This window comes from Engystomops pustulosus, chromosome 5, assembly GCF_040894005.1.
Source record: "Engystomops pustulosus chromosome 5, aEngPut4.maternal, whole genome shotgun sequence".
NCBI classification, from domain to species: Eukaryota; Metazoa; Chordata; class Amphibia; order Anura; family Leptodactylidae; genus Engystomops; species Engystomops pustulosus.
This window is the reverse complement of record NC_092415.1, coordinates 16,246,645-16,267,494: the sequence shown is the minus strand read 5'-3', so window position 1 is coordinate 16,267,494 and position 20,850 is coordinate 16,246,645. Positions and strand designations below refer to the sequence as shown.

The 20,850-nt window shown below is 42.4% G+C and overlaps 1 protein-coding gene across 2 annotated transcripts in view; it reads left to right on the top strand.

The window, feature by feature from the left end:
* ATAD2 (ATPase family AAA domain containing 2) overlaps positions 1 to 17,340 on the top strand; it is a 28,412-nt gene extending 11,072 nt beyond the window's left edge. For both annotated transcript variants that reach the window (XM_072151231.1, XM_072151230.1), the window contains exons 7-28: positions 513 to 650; positions 2,040 to 2,163; positions 2,517 to 2,633; positions 3,030 to 3,138; positions 3,435 to 3,550; positions 3,788 to 3,962; positions 4,666 to 4,754; positions 5,675 to 5,834; positions 6,508 to 6,598; positions 6,711 to 7,022; positions 7,493 to 7,628; positions 8,284 to 8,470; positions 8,598 to 8,783; positions 9,748 to 9,883; positions 9,989 to 10,185; positions 10,315 to 10,474; positions 10,865 to 10,987; positions 11,551 to 11,697; positions 13,256 to 13,573; positions 15,314 to 15,447; positions 15,762 to 15,890; positions 16,570 to 17,340. In XM_072151231.1, coding sequence (XP_072007332.1) covers positions 513 to 650; positions 2,040 to 2,163; positions 2,517 to 2,633; positions 3,030 to 3,138; positions 3,435 to 3,550; positions 3,788 to 3,962; positions 4,666 to 4,754; positions 5,675 to 5,834; positions 6,508 to 6,598; positions 6,711 to 7,022; positions 7,493 to 7,628; positions 8,284 to 8,470; positions 8,598 to 8,783; positions 9,748 to 9,883; positions 9,989 to 10,185; positions 10,315 to 10,474; positions 10,865 to 10,987; positions 11,551 to 11,697; positions 13,256 to 13,573; positions 15,314 to 15,447; positions 15,762 to 15,890; positions 16,570 to 16,605 — 3,320 coding nt within the window. In that variant the 3' untranslated portion in view covers positions 16,606 to 17,340. The remainder of the gene's footprint in view (positions 1 to 512; positions 651 to 2,039; positions 2,164 to 2,516; positions 2,634 to 3,029; positions 3,139 to 3,434; positions 3,551 to 3,787; positions 3,963 to 4,665; positions 4,755 to 5,674; positions 5,835 to 6,507; positions 6,599 to 6,710; positions 7,023 to 7,492; positions 7,629 to 8,283; positions 8,471 to 8,597; positions 8,784 to 9,747; positions 9,884 to 9,988; positions 10,186 to 10,314; positions 10,475 to 10,864; positions 10,988 to 11,550; positions 11,698 to 13,255; positions 13,574 to 15,313; positions 15,448 to 15,761; positions 15,891 to 16,569) is intronic.
* Positions 17,341 to 20,850: the final 3,510 nt, after the last annotated feature.

Below are 20,850 nucleotides of genomic sequence, written 5' to 3'. Positions count from 1 at the left end.
GTCTTGTATCATTATTTTATGATTGATTTGGTGTGGCTAACATCTGACCGATCATGTGAATTATAGGGCCTTCACACTGGAGCAACGCTGTAGGATTATATGTTAGACTTGATAACGTGTGTTTCAACTTTACCTACTATAACTGGAGAAGCAATGCATCCTTTACACTGATTTTCCTCAAATTCTTTTGCTGTGGCCTTCCACTGTCTTAAACTAATGCAACTGATCCCTATTCTATAGGCCACAAGACGTTCCCTCCTGATCTGTTACTGCACTCTTGTGCAAACAAAGCTGTGAAAATGTTGCAGCATTTAGGGCTCTTCATTATTGTGATATGCCATCACTTTTCAAAGTTGCTAAAAGTATAAGCGAATTAAGTTATACTGCTTGTTCTTCTAATGTGGTTCATCCTACCTTTTATATGTATTTGTTTGTAAGAATGTATGAAGACTTATATTTCATATCCTGCCAATTTGATAGATTAAAGGCTAAATATGTTATAAACCTGTTAGATTCTTCGGAAGAAGGTGAAGACCATGAGGATGAAGATGAAGATGAAGACGAGGATGAAGATGGTGAAGAAGACAATCAGAAACGCTATGAGCTGAGACAAAGAAAAGCCGTTGTGCCTTATCAGGTTCCCTTACAAGGTAATGCAAGAAAAGAGCAAGGCATGTACTGTATACATGACATTATGGGTCTCTGCTGGTCTGACAGACACAGGCAGCAGTATATGGGGCTTTACAGAGTAGTATTGTTGTGAATCCAGTCACTATAAGCAAATACATTCCTACTGTTGTGGTCCAGTTCAGTTTACCAGGTGATGACTTCAGTTCCCAGAAGAGCCGCGGATAAGCTGATCTGAACTTGCTGCACAGTAGGGATCTGTCATTCTTGGAGTTTCGGCCTGAATGATGCTCTATTATCCTTTATCCACATGTTGTGAGTACGGAGTAGGCCTGTGGGACCCGGGACCCGGGTCGAACGCTCAGAACAAGTGCAAAGCTTTCCCATTTACCTTTCCTCTGTTAAGTCGCTAGAAAGACTTACCTATTCTTTGTTAAACCACTCCTGGTTTTGCTCACAATAACAGATTGAAAATATCTGAAGACCTTCTTCGACTGAACTCTTTAAAGAGGACCTGTCACCCTCAAAAACGGCACTAGGAGCTGCTAACTAAAGTAAGCAGCTCCTAGTGCTAAAACAAACGAAGCAGTGTTGCACTGCTAGCGTTATCCGAAACCTCCCATAACGCTATCGAACACTACTGCGCTGTACACTGGAAATGCCGCTCTCAAAGCGGTCCGGCGTATTCATGAGGGGGTGGGATTAGGGGTGATGCCGCGTGGCACACAGCTGGCCTATAGAGTGAGCTGGGAGGTCTGCGGAAGGGGAAGCTCCTCGGACCACCCCCTCATGAATACAACGGACCGCTGAATACGCCGCTTTGAGAGCGATGCAGCGTTTCAGGTGTACAGCGCAGCAGTGTTTGTTAGCGTTATCTGAGGTTTCTGATAACGCTAGCAGTGTAACACTTCTGCGTTTTTGTTTTAGCACTCGGAGCTGCTTACTTTAGTTAGCAGCTCCTAGCGCCTTTTTTTTTTTTTTTTTAAGGGTGACAGGTCCTCTTTCATGAGTATGTAAAATATATTAATGCCCAAAAAATGTGTTTATTTTACAAAAATGTTTGTTCAACTGTATCTTAAAAGAATTTTTTCTGGGTGAATGTTGTATTTTATTAAAGGCTGGGCTGAATGTTCAATTCTGATTGTTGATGTACAAGTAAATAAAAAAGGATTTTCCCTGATAAATACATAAAGGCACTTTTCTCCAGGAAGTACAGTTTGTTCGCTGTCATTCACTTGCTCTAAATAGAGTAAAATAGCAGCCTTTCTAAATAACTATGCTGTGTCATAAGTTGTGCAAGTCATGCATTCAAATATCAAATGCACTGGCTGAATGTTATATGACATATTTACCTTTTGCATTTATACTGTGTGAGTGTCTAGTACATTTTACATTTTTCTTTGAACCAACAGAACCAAGACACCACAAGAAGCGGGATATGTTTTATGCTACCTCCACATCTCCTTCGAGGAGAAGAACCTACCGGTTTGGATCTGCAGGCCCAAGAAGTCCTTACTGCAAAAGGAGACTCAACAGGTTAGCACACAGCACTGGTAGATGTGAGATGATTTATCCTCATCCAAAACACATATGCATGTTTGGTTAATATCCATGATATCCTCCATCTTGGTTTTTCCAAAAAACGACCACTGATTTCTTCAGCAGCTGCTCTGAAAAAATCAGTAGCCATTTTTGGAGAGACTCAATGGGGCGGTGAATGAAGGAGTGGGGCAGTGTAGTGCAGGGGGTATGTTGACTACTCGTGTCTAATTTATAGTTGGGTGGAAGGGGAGGGGGCTCTTAAAGAAAAATGTATTACTGGCTTATTCCATTCTTCTAAAGCTACATGTTTCTGTGATCTCGTCAAGTGACAATATTGTTTTGTTTAGGAGAAGGCATGCCATCCACAGCAGCGATTCCACATCATCTTCCTCCTCTTCCTCATCAGATGATGAACAGCACTTTGAGAGGCGCCTGAATCGGAGTCGTAACAAGGCTATTAGCAGGTACAAGGTTTCCTTATTGAGCTTGGTTGTTATAACAGTTGATAATGGAACATGTCTAGAGGGATGTGTAACTAACATAGAAGTGGGCTTGCAATTTTGTATTGAGGCCTTTATTATTTGATTGTGGGGGTTGAACACATGACCCAGAACCAGTATAGTGCAGAGGAAGGAGCCAATAGCTGTGGTGTCGCTACAACAATGGCCCCGGTTTACTTCAAACACCTGATCAGTGCAGTGGTCATACTTCCTTCTAGACCCATTGAATATTGATTGCCCTGTCTAGTCTAGGCTTTGAGTATAAAATCGTGCACAACCCAGTAATAGTAGGAAAGTTTGTTTCTGGCTCTGTAGCCATAAATTGATAACTAGAGATGGCATTTTTTTTTCTACTTAAAGGTGCCTGCCAATGAACCTCTTGAGAGATGATTTGAAAGGACTACAGAAAGATCGGATGAAAATTGGTGCCAGCCTTGCTGATGTTGATCCCATGCAGATTGATACTTCTGTAAGTGGGGATCCTTGATTTTATTGCTAGATTTCAAGGGACTTTTGGGTGAAAAGGTTTGAATGTGCTATATTAAACTGCATGCCACTATACATGTGTTCCAATAACTTCTATGGGGCTTACACGACAATTCTTCCGCAAGTCTTATAACTGAATGGCATACAGGCTTCATTCACTATGAGACTCTTCAGGGGTCAATCTTTCTCCCAATTACTGGGGGTTTAAGTTGTGACTAGTGGATGAGTGTCTTTTGTGCCATAACCCCTTTAGTAAAGAAAATCTATTGTTTGTTTTAGGTGCGGTTCAGCAGTGTCGGTGGCCTGTCTAGACACATAGCCTCTCTGAAAGAGATGGTGGTTTTCCCATTGCTTTATCCAGAAATCTTTGAAAAATTTAAGATCCAACCTCCACGGTATGTTCAGTTGTCTTATTTTAGTTTATAATAATTAAATCTCGTTTGCTCAGTAGTTGCCTCTGTTTTGCATCTTTGGTATCCTGAAATTTGACTAAACTTCCTGCTAAATCAGACTCATCTGGGTGACCCTTGTTAACGTTCTGGGTTGCAAATGCTTTGCAATAATTAGTACTACTGTGAATGAAGCCTAGAAACATTTACAGCCTTTTCTTCATCCTGTTACTCTTCTTTCAGAGGATGCTTATTCTATGGTCCCCCTGGTACCGGAAAGACCTTGGTCGCTCGCGCTTTGGCCAATGAATGCAGTGTGGGTGATAGAAGAGTTGCCTTCTTCATGAGGAAAGGTGCAGATTGCTTGAGCAAATGGGTTGGAGAATCTGAACGTCAGCTGAGGTTATTGTTTGATCAGGTAAGTGATGCTCTTCTGTATTGCCTAACTGCCTAATCTGGAGATCCAGCTTGTCACTCATTTACCTTCAACCTTTTCGGCGTTTTCACACTGTCGATCTTGGTCCATGAGCCACGAACCATGAAGAGTCCTGTGGCATGGACCAACATCACTACTGGGGACTGATGTTGATTATATGATGCACAGAGTTCTTGTTGCCCTGTTGTGCATCCGAGTGGACACCGTACAGAACAGAATCTGGAGTAATAAATGGATATCCTGCGGATAGTAACTGCTGCAAAAAATGTTTCCATCATCAAAAAGAGGTTGCTTACTGCTGCGTAGTTCAACCTTTGCAATTGAGCCAGGATCTGCTTCAGAAACAAGCTGATGCCATACTGCATATATATGTGCGGTTAAAGGGTTTAATAGGACAGCACTCGGGCTGAACACTCTGTATGGCCATGCACATGTTACACATGACTTTTTTTCGCTATGCCCATCATCTTTTCTGAGGTGCCCATAAGAAAACTGATTATACTCAACAAAACTAACTGAAAAAGTCGTCTGGTGCTGCATTGAGAGAAACAGCAAGATTTCCCAAACTATTATGAGCCTGGGATTAACTATTCATTAAAGTAGACCTCTTGTGGAATTTAAACATAAGATGGAAAGTTTTTACATGTAAAATTAACTTCATAAATTTTTTTAATTTTTTTTTTAGGCTTATCAAATGCGTCCTGCAATCATCTTTTTTGATGAAATTGATGGCCTGGCTCCCGTACGTTCAAGCAGACAAGACCAGATTCACAGGTAAGTTTGAGAACGCACCAGTGACTGTTCATGCCCTGCCCTTATCTGCTAGTGACTAGATATATGTGACATGTTGCTAGATTCCAATTGTATATGTGAGAATAAATGTTTCCAAGCCAAAACTTTTCAGTTGGCAGATTTCCGGGCTCATTCATGGATCTGTATCTTTAACCCCTTCATGACTGCCATACGGCTATATATGTCCTATTTGCACTTGCCCCGTGCAGAAGGACGTTTATAAACGTCGCTACAGTGACCAACTTAAAACGGCTATATTTCTTGAGGTCTGGGATGCAATTTTTGTGTAATATTAAACAGAAGGATCTTCCCTTTAATATGATGTATGGATGCTTAAAAGAACCACATAAATTTACCCTTTTTATGTTTGTACTAAAAAAAAATTGATTTTTATGTACAGCTTTGTAAATTTAAGAATAGATTTCTCCGGTTTTGTTAAGCATCCAAGCACAGTATGTATCATATTAAAAGAGACTCTCCTGTTTAATATGACATCAGAATTGTGTTTCTAGCTGCAGGACATTTGGGCGTTTGAAGTGTGTCCACCCATCAGTGTCTCTGCATCTGTAGCTGAACCTGGGAAAGGGCGATGGAATAATGCTGTACATATTTATAACATATTTGGTAAAAAATTACTAGTTAAAAAAAAGACAAAACATGTGTAGTCAATTATTGACAAATGTTCGAAAGAAAAAAAAAATGTAATTAATAAAATCCTATCAAGTTAAAGTCTTGCAGGTCATGAAGAAAAAACAAAGTAAATCTATTATGATATGTAAAGCTTTTCCAGAGATCTTCATTTAAAGAAAGCGCATAACAGAATGTCAAAAATTGACCTGGACCGTTGGTCACAAAGGGGTTACTCTTGCAAACAATTTAATACGTCTCTCTCTCTCCATCAGTTCCATAGTATCCACGCTGTTGGCTCTAATGGATGGTTTGGACAGCCGAGGAGAAATCGTTGTAATAGGAGCAACCAACAGACTTGACTCTATAGATCCAGCTCTCAGACGGCCTGGACGATTTGACAGAGAATTTCTTTTTAGCCTCCCTGATAAAAATGTAAGTGGTGCTCACTCAAATCCTACCCAGTGCTTTGTACCCATGGTTTGTAGCATGTAGATGCCGATAGTTGAAATCTCCTACGCTCTGGTAAATGTTAAAATCATCATGGGTTAGCTGGTGGCACATTCACATCAGCAAACCAGCTAATGTCATGTGACATCCACCTAGCTGTTTTTCTCAGCTGAAAGATCTCATTACCTACATTTTATCCCTGTTACAGGGGTTTTCTCACCAAACAAGTTAGGCCCTATCCTCAGGACATGTGAACGAGGTTCCGAGATGAGCGGAGCAAACAGCCGCACATGGTCTGTTCTGCTCCATTCATCTCTATGGAGCTGACGTAGATTGCTGAGCACTTCCCCTCAGGGAGCAACAAGGGGTCAGTCTGAGGTACCTCGAATCCCCCTTTTCTTGTGATTTGTGGGAGTCTCATCACTGAGACCCCCGTTGATCAGCAAGTTAGGCCTAATCCTGTGGATAGGGCCTAACTTGTTTGGTGGGAAACCCCCCTTTAATGGCCAACACACAATGTGCTTGGGCCATGAATCCCGGACTGAAAACTAAGCAAATAGTCATATATGATTCAGGGAATTCCTGCTTCCCAATGCAATATCAGAACTGTAATAATCTATTCTCTGGTCTTCATACTTTTTGTTTTATACGTCACTAGGCAAGACTAGAAATTCTCAAAATTCATACAAAGGAATGGAATCCCAAACCATCAGAAATGTTTCTGCAAGAATTGTCTGAGAAGTGTGTCGGTAAGGATGTGTTCTTATTTATAGCTATGTCATCTCATGTTTGTTTAATATTGAGGATTGAGCACTACTTTCTGGTGTGTTCACTGGTTTGTCCTTAATCTCCCCCAATTAGGTTATTGCGGTGCAGATATAAAGTCGGTTTGCGCCGAAGCTGCCCTGTGTGCTGTACGCAGACGATACCCCCAGATTTACACAACATCGGACAAGTTGGTACTGGATATATCTTCTATTAAAATCACTGCTAAAGACTTCATATTGGCCATGCAGAAAATAGTGCCGGCAGCACAGAGAGCGGTGGTTTCCCCAGGACAAGCCCTCTCCTCCATTATTCAGCCCCTGTTGACAAATACTCTCCAGAACATCCTGGTCGCTCTAAAGAAGGTTTTCCCACATGCAGAAGAAGGACTGAAGAGCAAAGAATCTGGTGTGTAACAGTATCTTGTTTATTATTTATTTGTTCACAGTAATTCTGTTACGGCTTTGTCTAGTTTATTGTGAATTATTTATTCACTGGAGTGCCAATGGCTGCAAGTCTCCACACGCCTGCAAGGCAGCCTTAATTAGCAAAGTCTCGGTGAGGAGAACTCTTCCCTACAGTGGATAAAAGCCTTTCACTTTCCTAAACCAGTTGCCTACACTGACGAGATCCAAAGGCATTGAAACCATGTATTTCTTTGGGAATAGATATACTGGTTTGGCTTTAATCCTAGGTCATGTCATTAGGCTTCTTGAAAGTCATGCATGATAAGGGGGCTGTCTTACAAGGTAGCCAAAAGAGGCAATATTTTCCTTATTTGCATAATTCCCTATTTATTCACAGTGATTCTGTTTATGGCTTTGTGTTAAACTGCACAGAATGCTGAAGCTTAATTACAATTTCTCTTGTCCTTTCAGGTTCTTCAGGTCACATGCTGGATGAGGACTTGCTGTACAGCGATGATGAGCAACTCTCTGTGTTTGAAAATGGGATTATTCACAAGCAACCCAATAACCAAAAAGAAAGTCATCGTCCTTTTCTTCACCTCAGTGTGTGAGTGCCTCTTGTAGATTTTATTGTAGTATGTTAGACATTGATAGAGAAGTTTTAACTTAAAGGTTCGGTCTATGGGGAAATCTGTGCATACTTGAGCCAGAAGTCTGTCTGTCTGTCTGTCGCAGTCACCTGAACCGTATCATATGGTGAAAGACTTTTACAGGGATCTTGTCAGCAGAAATTGATTTCATGAATTGCTGTTGGCCGGTTCCCTTTAAAGCGTTAGAAATTACTTTCCTAATTTTAGTTGCCAACACGCAAATCTGTTACATTAAAATTTCCTTCCGCCGTTTTCTAAAATAAAACTTTTATTTCCTACTACTGCCCTCAGATTCTTTGTTTACTGGAGTTAGGGTCCTCTAATTTTTCAGCAGAATTTAAAAGGGCTTTTGTAGGAATGTGGTTGCTTGAGTTGGCTAAGTTTTCTTTTGCCAATCGTGCTCTAAACACAATGCACATCTCAGGCCTGCTCAGACATTGAATGACTCAACAGAATTGCACGCTTTACCTGCCGCTCCATCAATTAGGGGATTGTGGGGGGACCCATCTCCTACCCATTCAATTAGGGATAAAAATTTAATTTGGGGCAACCACTAGGTAGGTTTTACATCCATTTGTTTATAATAATCCAGTTTATCTTGTTTCATTGTAGAAATGCAAATCAACAACCAACGTCTTACAGACCCAGGATGCTGCTAGCCGGAAGTCCTGGACTTGGCCAGGGGACGCACTTGGCTCCAGCAGTCATACACTCTTTGGAAAAGTTCACTGTATACACACTGGACTTGGCTGTTCTGTTTGGTGTCAGTGTTGTATCTCCTGAAGAGAACTGTGCACAGGTATAAACAGTTGTGTGTTTCCGAGCTGCTGTTTGCATGAACAGAGGCAGGCTAGCAGCCTTTAGGCAAATCTCAGTAATTAAATGAATTTGTCCTTTTAATAATGTACTTCATTTTATCTATACAGCTTTTCCGTGAGGCAAAAAGAACCGCTCCAAGTATCCTTTACATTCCACACATTCACCTCTGGTGGGAGACGGTCAGCTACACCATGAAGGCAACGTTCAACACTTTACTCAAAAACATCCCGTCGTTTTCTCCAATTCTTTTGCTTGCAACCTGTGATGTGACATACGCTGATCTACCTGAAGAGGTAAGATGCCTGTATTCACCTTGATGCAGGTTGCACTACAATTTACATACAGTAAATTAAAAATCCTTTTGTTTCCTTAGACATATGTGGAGCAAGTTTTATTCTGAAATGGTGTCCATTTTTAAAATTCATTTCCTTTAACTAGAAAAAGTACTATTTCCAAAAAAAACTAAAAATACTCGCCTCTGCTCCTCCTCATGTTGATCATGGCACTGTCCTCCGCCAGTCTTGACACTGGGAAAAGACTAGAAAAGAAACGTGTAATTCGCAGCCAGGAGTGCAGGGACAAGATGTCTGATACTCCAATCTGCTAATTATGCATCTCCCTCTCCTATGCTGAGAGGGAGGGGACATCACATGAGAGGTGCTGAGGATCAACATCAAGAGGAGTGTAGGTGACTGTTTCCACGCTTTGTTTTTTGAAATGGTTGATTTCCTTTTTGAGTTAAAAAAAAAAATCCTTATATTCATGGATTGACTCTTGTGATGTTTTGCTTCTTCCACTAAAGACTGGACTAGAAGCAAAAAGTGTTGGATCGTCCTACCAGTTTATATCCCTTCTACAAATACTGAGCTCAACTCATATTAAAAACCTAAAGATAACTTGCTACTAATTATAAACGAATTATAAAACTGAGGAACATGAAATGGTCTGAATAGAGAATAAATGCAGCTTCGATTCTGTGAGTGCGGTAGATCATTTAAAATCAATTTGGGATATCAGGATACCTCAAGCATTGTGATCATTGGGTAATATTTCCCTTGCTCATCAATGTGGAACAAAGATAAAGACTTTTGGATGGCGAAATTGGTCTCTTGGGCTTGGGGGACGTGTCCTCTAGGTGGTGGATTTTACATGGTGACAGCAGGGGCCCAAGTGCTTTGTGTAATCACGGAGTGTGCCAGTTTTACCTTGGTTTGCTTCTATGAGTGGCTGATTGCTTCTTCTTATTGTTCATCATAGGTGCAAGAACTTTTCCTGGATGATTATGGGGAAGTTTTTCATGTTCCCCTACCCAACAAGGAAGAACGGAGAGCTTTCTTTGAGGATCTTATTTTGAATCAAGCTGCCAAGCCTCCATCGTCAAAGAAAAAAGCAGGTTAGTCAAATTTGGAACTTCTGTATGTACTTTAGAAGTAAATTCTGACTATTTTGTTGTATTTTTTTTATAAGTGCATTAATAAGCATGCCTTGCGCTGGTTAGTTTTGCAGGCCCTCGAAGTATTACCCGTGGCTCCTCCTCCTGAACCCCGGGAGCTGACCGCTGAGGAGCTGAAGAGGTTGGAGGAGCAAGAAGAAGACACACTTCGCGAGTTGCGACTCTTCCTTAGAGACGTGACCCATAGGCTTGCCATTGATAAACGCTTCCGAGCTTTTACAAAACCAGTGGACCTTGAAGAGGTAACTAGATTATCCAGAAAGGCATTTCCTTGTGCACTTAAGTGTTACCTAACAGGTATAGGTCCTAATTTGGTGTGCACTGTTCTAGCTTCTGTACATTACTGTATTGCATCTTTTTTGTTTTTTTAGGTTCCTGATTATGTTACGGTGATCGCACAGCCGATGGACCTTTCAACTATTATCAGCAAAATTGATCTGCACAAGTATCAGACAGTAAAGGAATATATGAGAGATATTGATCTTATATGCAGCAATGCACTGGAGTACAATCCAGATAAGGATCCAGGGGGTAAGATTAATGGAGGGATCTACCTGTAATACATGATAGATGTTAGACCCATGTAAACAAGAAAGTTGGCTGCTCATACCCCCAATATAATCATTAGAATAGCTGTAGCTGTGAAATCTTTTTATTTAGAGGCATAATATTCCGCTTTAATTTAATTGAGTACATAGGCTGGGCATGGTCAGATGATACAATAAAGATGAGGGCCGGCTCAGAAGAGCTCACAATATAAAATGGAGTGGTGGCTAGGAAACTAAGCATATACCTTTTTTTTAACCTATAAAGTATTGTGTTGAGAATTTTATTTTGCAATAGATTTTCTATAGTATAGTGGCGAGAGGGGGAGAGATATTATACATTTTAATAACCTGTTGGCACTACTTTTTTTTACAGACCGTTTAATCCGCCATAGAGCGTGCACTTTAAGAGATGCCACATATGCAATAATAAAACAAGAATTGGATGAAGAATTCGAAAAACTTTGCGAAGAAATTCAGGAGTCTCGTAAAAAGAGAGGCAAGTGAAATGAATTGTGTAGTGCCATGTGAAAAGATTAACCACACTCAACTCTTCCTAACATTGGAGCAAATGTCCATGTTTTCGCCACACATTTACAGATTTTATACAGATGTAGGAGGCGTTTACACGCCCGTTATGGGAGTTGTGATCTGGTCGCATGATTTGTGGCCTGATCACAGAACCCCATAGACTTCTATTAATCCTGGGGGGCCACACTCTTCCCTCCTCCCGACCGTAGGCTCGCCAGGGATCCGGTCCAGCGGGCACACGGCTTTCTAAATGCGCCCTTATTGCAAATAATGATTCTTGCAGGAAGAATTCGGTGTAGGCCAGATCCAATAAGGACATTTTCGGCATGTAGATATTTATAATAATTTGTACTTGATTGTGGTTTGTAACTGCAAAAAGCCCTGAATACCCTCTGCCTATCCAGGGCATGTCAACGTACTACTAGTGTAATACTGAGAGGATGCAGCAATCTTAAAGCTTGTGAAATGTCAAGAGAAGTGCAACTAGTCAAATTTGTATGTAAATTTCTTATGCATTTTATTTATTTTTAGGTTGTTCATCTTCAAGGTATATTCCATCATATTACCATGTGCTTCCTAAAAATGCCCCTGTTCAGGATGGAAAGAAAACTGATTCCGAAAACCCAGAAAAGGTTTCTGGATCAGCTTTTCCAGTTGCAGCAAGCACTCCAAGCATAGGTGTGTTGTGTTGGTGTTTTGATTTATGATGTTCATTTATAACTTTCTCACTGTGAAACAAAGTTCTTCAAGTTTTTTTTTTTTCTGTCATTTTCTCTTAAAAGAAATCTACCATAAATCCATCATTATAAACCAGGGACACTTGTTCATAGATCCATGCCTGGTGACTGTAGTAATCTTATATTTGTTATCCATGACCTCCTTCCTTTTAAAATTATGCTAATGAATCCTGATGGGTTCTGAGGGCCTTACCAGAGCCGCACCCTTCTGTAGCTGCACAAGCTGTTAGTCTCCCCCTTGCTCTCTCTGCCTGCCATAATCTCACATAGTGGAGGAGGCTCCTGCACCACGTAACAGCCTTTGAAGCTACACTGGTAACTCGTAAGCCTAATTTTAAAAGTAGATTTTAGAAGGTAGGAGGCCATGGATAACATACAAGAAGATTACCACAGTCATTGTGCCTGGATCCATCAGCACCTCAGCAATTTTGTGCTGAAAAAGCCCCATTCAGCTTATACACATGTATATAAAAATTGCCCCTCCGACACTCCCCCTGGCAATGGGGGCAGAGGTATGTCTATGTCCTCGGTCTTTGTTGCCACCTGTTGTTGTCATAGTGTGTGTGCGAGCACAGCGCATAGATGTGCCTCTGCCGATACTTTCGGGAAGAGCTACGGAGAGCTCCAGAGGGCATGTATATACAGGCAGTCTCCGACCCCAGTTACAGACAGACCTCTCTGCCTATTATGACCTTTTGAAGCGGATGCTTTGCTATAGTACAAGGCTGCAGTGATCTGCTGTAAGATGTCTGTAATTATATGTTTTATTGATAATCCTTGTTCCCAGGACAGCACAACATTTTTAAAATCCATTTGTCAAGGGTAGAGAGAAATTTGTCTGGAGCTACAATTTATAAAATATACAATTCCGACTTGCATACATATTTATCTTAACAAATCTAAAGAGCTGATCTTGTATGTAAAAATATGTACAGGCAGTCCCCAGGTTAAGGGAGGCTGCTGCTGGGACATTTTCATTAGTGAAATTAAATTGATCCAGTTATTTTTTTGGGTAAAATTGGGTACCTCAGCTTATACTCAAGTATTTGCAGTAAGTGCCCTGGTTTATCATGCTTGGATTTGATGGTAGATTTCCATTAAATTTGGGACAATCCCTTTCTGTAAATATAGGCCATGTTTAATCGACTTTAAAGTGCAGTACAGCCAGTGAAAGTACACCTGATAATAGCTGTGCAAAACTCAGATCCGAGATGGTCTTCCATTCTGCTCTAGAATGTCCCAGGACTCAAGAACCAATACATTTGCTCCAAGTTATGAACCAATGGAGGAGGGAGAATTTCAGGAAAATCAGAATTCAAGACCAGCACATCTTCATAGTGAAAAACAAATTTATACGTTGAACTATTGTGCAATGGCTGGAATTTATAACCTATAATTGTGTACCCTCCTTTTGAGTGTAATAAGTCATTGTAGATGACAAAGGAGCTATTAGTTACTAATAGCTTTAATTTTTGTCTTGCTCATTTCTTCCTCCTTAGGAAAGAGAAAATACAAGAGGAAAAGCCGCTGGAGCTCAGGCTGCTTGGCTAAAAAGAAAAAGGTGACCCGGTCAGATAAACATGAGGAAGAACCGGGCAGTGATGCCGACCATGAGCTGCAGGAGTCCAGTCTAGATCAGACGGAATTGGAACTTGTAGATGAGTCTTCAATGGAGGCAGAAAATGTTCATCTAGAAGACGTGCCAAAAGAAACTGCAAAAACCTCCCCAACCAAGGACACACGAACACCTGCCGCAGCCGAGGAACCTGTGGAAAATCCTGCACCTGCTGTGAACGGTGACCACGTGGAAACAAGTGGTAAGGCTCCTGATATATTAGAAGTGATTAGATTATACTCTGCCTGCATGGTATGTGATGTATTAATGCTACAACACTTTCCTGTTTGGCTAGTGTATAGTCAAAATGTTGTCTTGGGCTGACTCAATTTTCATTGTCATCAATGTTTGGGGACTCATTTACTAAGGGTCGCGCTGCTTACATGCGTCCGACTCTGCAACTTTTTGGGGGATTACATGGCTTGAACAGGTATTTAACAAGTGTGTGTGCGCTGGGATTTTGGCGCACGCGATCGGTTTTTGTCCAGCGCAGCTGGATTGCCCCAAAATTCAGGGGGCAATTTGAATATTAAATCGCTCTCTGCCCTCACTTACATGCACCACGAAGAAGATGGTGAACTCTGTCGGACCTGAACGCACACACGTACTAGTCATATTGACAGACAAATGACTAAAAGATTGAAAAGTCCTTTTAACCTTTCTTAAAAATATATACTGTGTTAATCTGTCCCCTTCCCACATGTTCACTTAGGGTGAAGACACACGTGGCGTTTTTAGTTAGTGCTTTTTCAGGTCGTAAAAAACGCATGCGTTTTTGACCAGTTTGAATAAAGATAATTGGTCAAACCTGTCAAAAACACATGCTTTTTAAAAAAAAAAACTTTTTTTGAAAAACGCATGCGGTTTTTAGAATCTGAAAACGCACTAATTAAAAACAGCCTAAAAACGCCACGTGTGTCTTCACCCTTACTGATGGAAATGGTGCATGTACTTCTTCGGACATGGCTCTCTCTGCAGCTTCTTTTCCATGCACACACAGAAAATAACACCAGAATTGTTAGTTAGAAGATATAATCATTTTAAGAAGAATGTTCCATTTAATATGGCCCTAGGAGTGTGTTACACAACAGTGATATCCGTGCGATTGAGTTGGAGCTGTAATAAATTATACACACACTACATATAAAGCAATTTTAACAGTGGATATCTCCAGTTCTTTGGAACCTAGAAACTCAGCCGTCGTAAAGAACGGGAAGAGGAGATTGTGATGAATGCGTTACTGGGTGTCACGGATCAGAAGATGTACTTCAACCCATTTCAAATGGCTACAACTTTTAATGGCTTTTTTATTTATTTATTTTTATGCTCTTAATATATAAGGGGTTATCTGGGTTTTAAAAATTGCGTGGGGAGGGCTATTTAAAAATAATAAACACATACTTGCCTCGTCCCGCGCCGTGGCCAGTCTCCTCTGTGCGCCGGTTTCATTACAAGGGTGCACAGGGAGCTTCCGGACGGCCGGAAGCTCCCATCCGACACCATCTCCCAGCGCTTACAACGCTGAGAGATAGGGACGGATGGGAGGAGCCGGCCACAGCGCGGACCGGAAGTTCCCTGTGTGCGGCTTCTGTGCCCCTGTGAACAAACCGGGGCACGGATCGAAAGGGACCGCGGCACGGGAGGAGGCAAGTACATGTTTTTTATTTTTAAATATCCCAGCCCTAAGAAACTTTTTAAAACCTGAATAACCCCTTTAATTATACCCCTAGCATTAGATAATTTAGACCTCCGGTAGTCAGGGCAACACGAGTTGTGCTCAGCTGGAAGCTTCTAGGATCTGACGTCCCTGTGATATACATTTTGAGTATGCTGTGAATAGGGGATGACAATATTTATCTCCTCAGTACTATATGTTGTAGCTTTGCTATTCTAGATATTTTTATGAGGACTCTTAACTTTTTTTTCCCTTTTTCATGGCTAGATTTGTGTGTTTTGAGGATGACCCGTGGCAGACAAATGCAGGTGGAGCAGCAGCACCTTATTAGCGTGGATAAAATAATGGATATACTTTCTGAGTCGGGACAAACCCTTCAAGTCAATCACGAGCACCTTAAGGCAAGTTTTATCACTTTCATTGTCTCTTGTTGCACATTTTCTGCAGCAACACCAAAATATTTGGATTTTACTTTTTCAAGCAGTTGTCATCTTGGTATATAAGATGTCAAATCCCTCACATGTTCTTGCTCAGATCTGGGTGTGGAGCAGAGACCTACAAGTAGGCACAATGTAAATAGAGGAGGTCTGGAAAAAGTTGCGCCAATTGTCACACTTTTGTGAGGGAATACCCCTTAAAGGAACTACAATTTGGGTTGCATGTTTTACCCTGTGTGTTGATCTTAATTTTCATTTTTCTCTTTTTTCCTTTCCAGGCACTCTTAAATAAAATTGTAGATAAAAGCAAGGGTTATAATGTATTGCAACTGGAAAAGTTATACGCATTGCTGAGCCAGTGTATTTACAGACACCGCAAGGACTACGACAAAGCACAACTAATACAGGTAAGGGCCACAATGCCTGTGTAGTTCCTTAAATGGAGCCTGTCACCCGTAGCTGCAGGAGGAATGTCACTTCAGAAGCAACTATCTTCTGTTCTGTAGCACCTAGTAACACGCTGCTGGTGTCAAGCGAAGGATCTCATATTTCAGATCATTGGTTGGCTTGGGGTTTTGTGATCAACAGAACCAAACATACAGGGATCACAAAATCCAGTTCCCACATTTTTTTTTTTAACTGCCTTTTTGTCCAGTTCTGTAGCTCACTGAACCATAAATTAATGGGTTCTTAAATGAGATTCTTATCTTTAGTATAACATAATTAGCGTGTTTATAGGAACTATAGAACCCTTCCCATGCAACCACTAAACTTAAGTTATTAATTGTGAAAGACTCACACTTATGTTGTGGGGACGTCCCCATAGACTTCTATGGTGCCCAACCACTGTACGGTGACCACACACATGTGGCACTGTACCACTCATGGGAAAAGTATGGAGCATGCTCTGTTTCTTGCTGTCTTTTCGGCTGGGCGCCATGCCTCGATGAGGGGGGGGGGGGGGGGGGAGCGGCGCTTAATAGTCTCATTTGAATTGTCTACAGATTTTTATAGTCAAAATTTACCATCAAGCTAAAAATTTGAAGTTAACTCAATCTTTTACAATTTTCTTTCTTCAATTTTTAGGAAATGGAGCGCGAGGTTGCAAATTTTAGAGTTTGAGATTGTTTTGCTGAACTTGTACATTGCCTCAAGATATGGTTTATATAATATATTACCTGTACATACGCTGAGAGACCAGCGCAGAGGAGAGCTTCCTGTTTTAAAGGTTGATGTTCTTTTTACTGATGACCCCATGTATAAAGTCGTTTTTGTTTTGGGTTTATTTTAACCAATTTGGGTTTATACAATGTGATTGGGTTTGCACCAATAACAACCTTGTATCTGTATTCCTCTGGAAACTTTCTGCCGGGGTTCTCCCTGTACTGCCCCCAGCAAAATATCAGGAGATATAACCAAAGAAGACACAAGAAGAAGAACCACTGACCATGTGCTGTGCTGTGCTTTGTTCTCAGCTCTGCTACATCTGTGGAACATTACTATATCCTTGGCTGAAATAAGCTAAACCTCTAGCCATCATACAGCGGGAATCAATTTACTGTTCCCTGATATCAGCCATTGGGGGCAAAAGCCGTGAATACACTGTGTAAAGCACACAGGTTCCTCCTACACCACTGCCTATTATAATATGTGATCTGGTTCTGTATATGTGACCTTTTACTGGTTAATTGCAAAACCTTTCCAAAACTTCTTGGACCTCATGCTGCACCCTCACTGTTACTGTGCTCTCGGTCTGTGTCTCTATGTATATAGAAGTATCTTTTCGCTGTTTTTTGTTCCTTCTCTCCAGAGCTGGTTTTATTATGTCACAATAAATAAGTCACCAATGTTGTAAAAGTGTCTGTGTTTATTTTACAAATCTGATGTTTTGGACCAATATGAGAAAATTATTGGGAAAACTGTATTAGAGAAAGCTCTAGGACCCTGTTTACTTTTCCCAGCCCTTGGATACCGGGTGATATCCGTTTCTGGCATGGAGGGTGCAAGTTGTGTGTGGGATCCTGCAGCACATTACCCCAGGGGTGTTACAGCTGGGCCTGTGGATCCTTTACACTTCGGCTACATTCACACTGATGTATGCCCAAACAGCTACGGGCGGGCATACATCAGCCGTGATGGAGAGGAGGAGTGACCCGTCCCCATAGCAATCCATAGCACACGGGCATAACATGGGGAAAGATAGAACATGTCCTATATTTTTCCCGTGTATGGAGCGGTGCGGGCGCTGTATCCGTGAGGCCATTGCCGGTCTATGGGGCCACATATGTACGTATGTCCTCCTACGGTCGTGTGGATGGGCGACTTCACAGTCAGGAAAATTGTCATCTGGTGGAGACATTCCTGGGAAACCCTTCTGTGTCTAAATGCATTATCCTGCAACTGGAAGCCTGGCCATGAGGAGACATGACCTACAAGATGTTCTCGTATCACTGAGCTGAGTTTTCCTACCGTGTCCCCCTACATAACACCAGTGGGGGGGGGGGGGGGGCAGTGTCCCCTATTACTACTAGGGGTGACTGTACTATGCCATGGCGCATCGTACCAGCAGGGACCAGGGTGTCTTCCTATCACTAGGGGTGACCCAGTAACACAGTAGGATTTTCGCTGCACACTCGATAGAAGTGCTTCCTCCACACGCGGTCTCCTCCACCACTACGTTACATAAGCGGTATATGCCACCTTTCAAACGGCGTTTGAGGAAGGATGATTGTCTGACCAAATCATCACCTAAAGTTTGCTATGAATTTTCAAAAAAATTATTCTATATTACACAATAACAGTGTGCCTGGAATCTATACTTTATTAGGGGTGACTTCCTATGTCATGACCCCCACATCATCCCACCAGCAGGGGGCAGTGTGTCCTATACCCTGGCGCATCACACCAGCAGGAGCCAGGGTGTCCTATCACTACTAGGGGGGACCATCCTATACCTTGGCGCATCACACCAGCAAGAGCCAGGGTGTCCTATCACTACTAGGGGTGACCATACTAGGCGCATCACACCAGCAGGAGCCAGGGTGTCCTATCACTACTAGGGGTGACCATACTAGGCGCATCCCACCAGCAGGAGCCAGGGTGTCCTATCACTACTAGGGGTGACCATACTAGGCGCATCCCACCAGCAGGAGCCAGGGTGTCCTATCACTACTAGGGGTGACCATCCTATACCTTGGCGCATCCCACCAGCAGGAGCCAGGGTGTCCTATCACTACTAGGGGTGACCATCCTATACCTTGGCGCATCACACCAGCAGGAGCCAGGGGGTCCTATCACTACTAGGGCGGACCATCCTATACCTTGGCGCATCACACCAGCAGGAGCCAGGGTGTCCTATCACTACTAGGGGGGACCATCCTATACCTTGGCGCATCACACCAGCAGGAGCCAGGGGGTCCTATCACTACTAGGGGGGACCATCCTATACCTTGGCGCATCACACCAGCAGGAGCCAGGGGGTCCTATCACTACTAGGGGTGATCAACTGTCCTAAGCACTAAATGTTTCAACCAACAACTAGAGGGGTAATTCAATAAAACATGCAGCTGCTCTTAGTCCAGTATATTAGCTGATAAAAATATATTAAATTCATTAGAGGCATGATGTCTATTCTTGGTAAAAATTATCCACTAAGTCCACAGCCCAGAAGTCTCCTCTGAGATTTTAAACAATAGGAGTAAATCCTTAAGTATAAGGGATTCCTACCTCACTGTTATTTTCCTATAGATCTTATTACTTTATAGTTGAGCTGCATTACGGCAGAGCTTTTGATCTGTGACTATCCAGACTACGGCTACAGGAAGTCACCAACCCCTTTGTTATTGGATAAAGATGTAGCTTTGCCTCCTACTTTTGACAGGACTGGCCAACCATCTATAACCCGTATGACTTTATTCCAATGTCCTCTTACGGGGGCCAAGTTCGATACTGACAAATCTTAGCCTTTTTTCAGTGGAGAAAAGCCATCGTCCAATCACAGGGCTTCCTCCACGTGATAAGGGACAGGTCCCCTGCACTCCAGGGGTGCGTGTTTCACTTCTATAGGATCTAGTCCAGCATTTACATCCAGAAGTGAAGACAGATGGTTCCCCGGTTAGATACAAGATGGGTTCTGAATGTTTGTTCTTAAAGGGCATCTACCACCAGGATGAAGGATTGTATGCAAATGAGCCTAAGTGGCTCCAGGCTCCGTAGGTGTTAATGGCGACCATTGCAGCCTGGAGTCGAGGTTCAGCGCATTAGCAGCATCTAGAGAGCATCGTCAGAGGTCACAGTGGATAGAGAGGGTACAGCCTGTACAGGACAGGTCGAGCTTCTGTAATAACACTGAGAAGTTTTGGATACATATTGTCCTCACGATCGCTTCTCTTCAATAATTGTTTTTAGAGGAGCATTCCATCACAGTGGTCTTGCCTTTCTAGCCAGAAAACCCAGGCATTCCCAACTACTCCTGTCTCTACCCCAGCGGACGGTACAATCTCTGCTTCTGTCCTGACCAGAAGTGGTGAGGCTCCTGTGACGCTACAGTGGTCTTCTGCCAGATCGAAGATGTATCACCAGTGGCCTCATTGCTCTTTCATCCCACTCAGAAAGACTCCCCCACACACAAGAGGGTTCATGAAACCCACCAAAATTTACAAGTTCCTACAGGATAGAGGTTGCGGGGCGTTAAAAAGGACTTATGCACCATATACTAGGCTGAGAATTTGCAGGTTGCGCTAAACACAACTGCAAATAACGCAAAAATGGGCAGTGTTAGGACCTGCCATATCTTTTTCATCTCGGAGAGTCGGCGCATGCTCACATCTTGTGTGGGTAGCCTCTGTGGTTTATTATAATGTAGGTGGTAGCCTGGGGCCCAAGCCTTCTAGGGTGTCCATGACCAACCAAACCACCCACCAAACTTTATGCAGAGGAGGACCTTCTCCATGCAATCCTTGTACATCTGTTCCTGCTCTCATTTCAGGACCTTTGAACATCAAGAGGTCCTAAAACCCCAGATTGAAAGCAGAACGAAACGACGCATCCTCCATTCCCCAAGAAGCTGATTCTGGTACCATTTGTAGGAAGTGATTTGAGCCATAATATTCATACAGCCCAGGGCCCATGTCAGTCTTTATCCTCCGCTGAGTTAATAAAAGGGAATGACAGAAGCTGCTGAACAAAACTGCACGAAAGTGCGAACTTGTCCAGAATCCCATATACTACATATAGTGGTAGTCCCTTCTATGAGGTATTCTCGTGACCGCTGGGGGTCTCGGTGGCGAGGACCTCCACCAATACTCTAGGGTCTTTGAACCACAAATGAGAACGGTGACAGACCCTAGTGACTCGTAATGGAGTCTG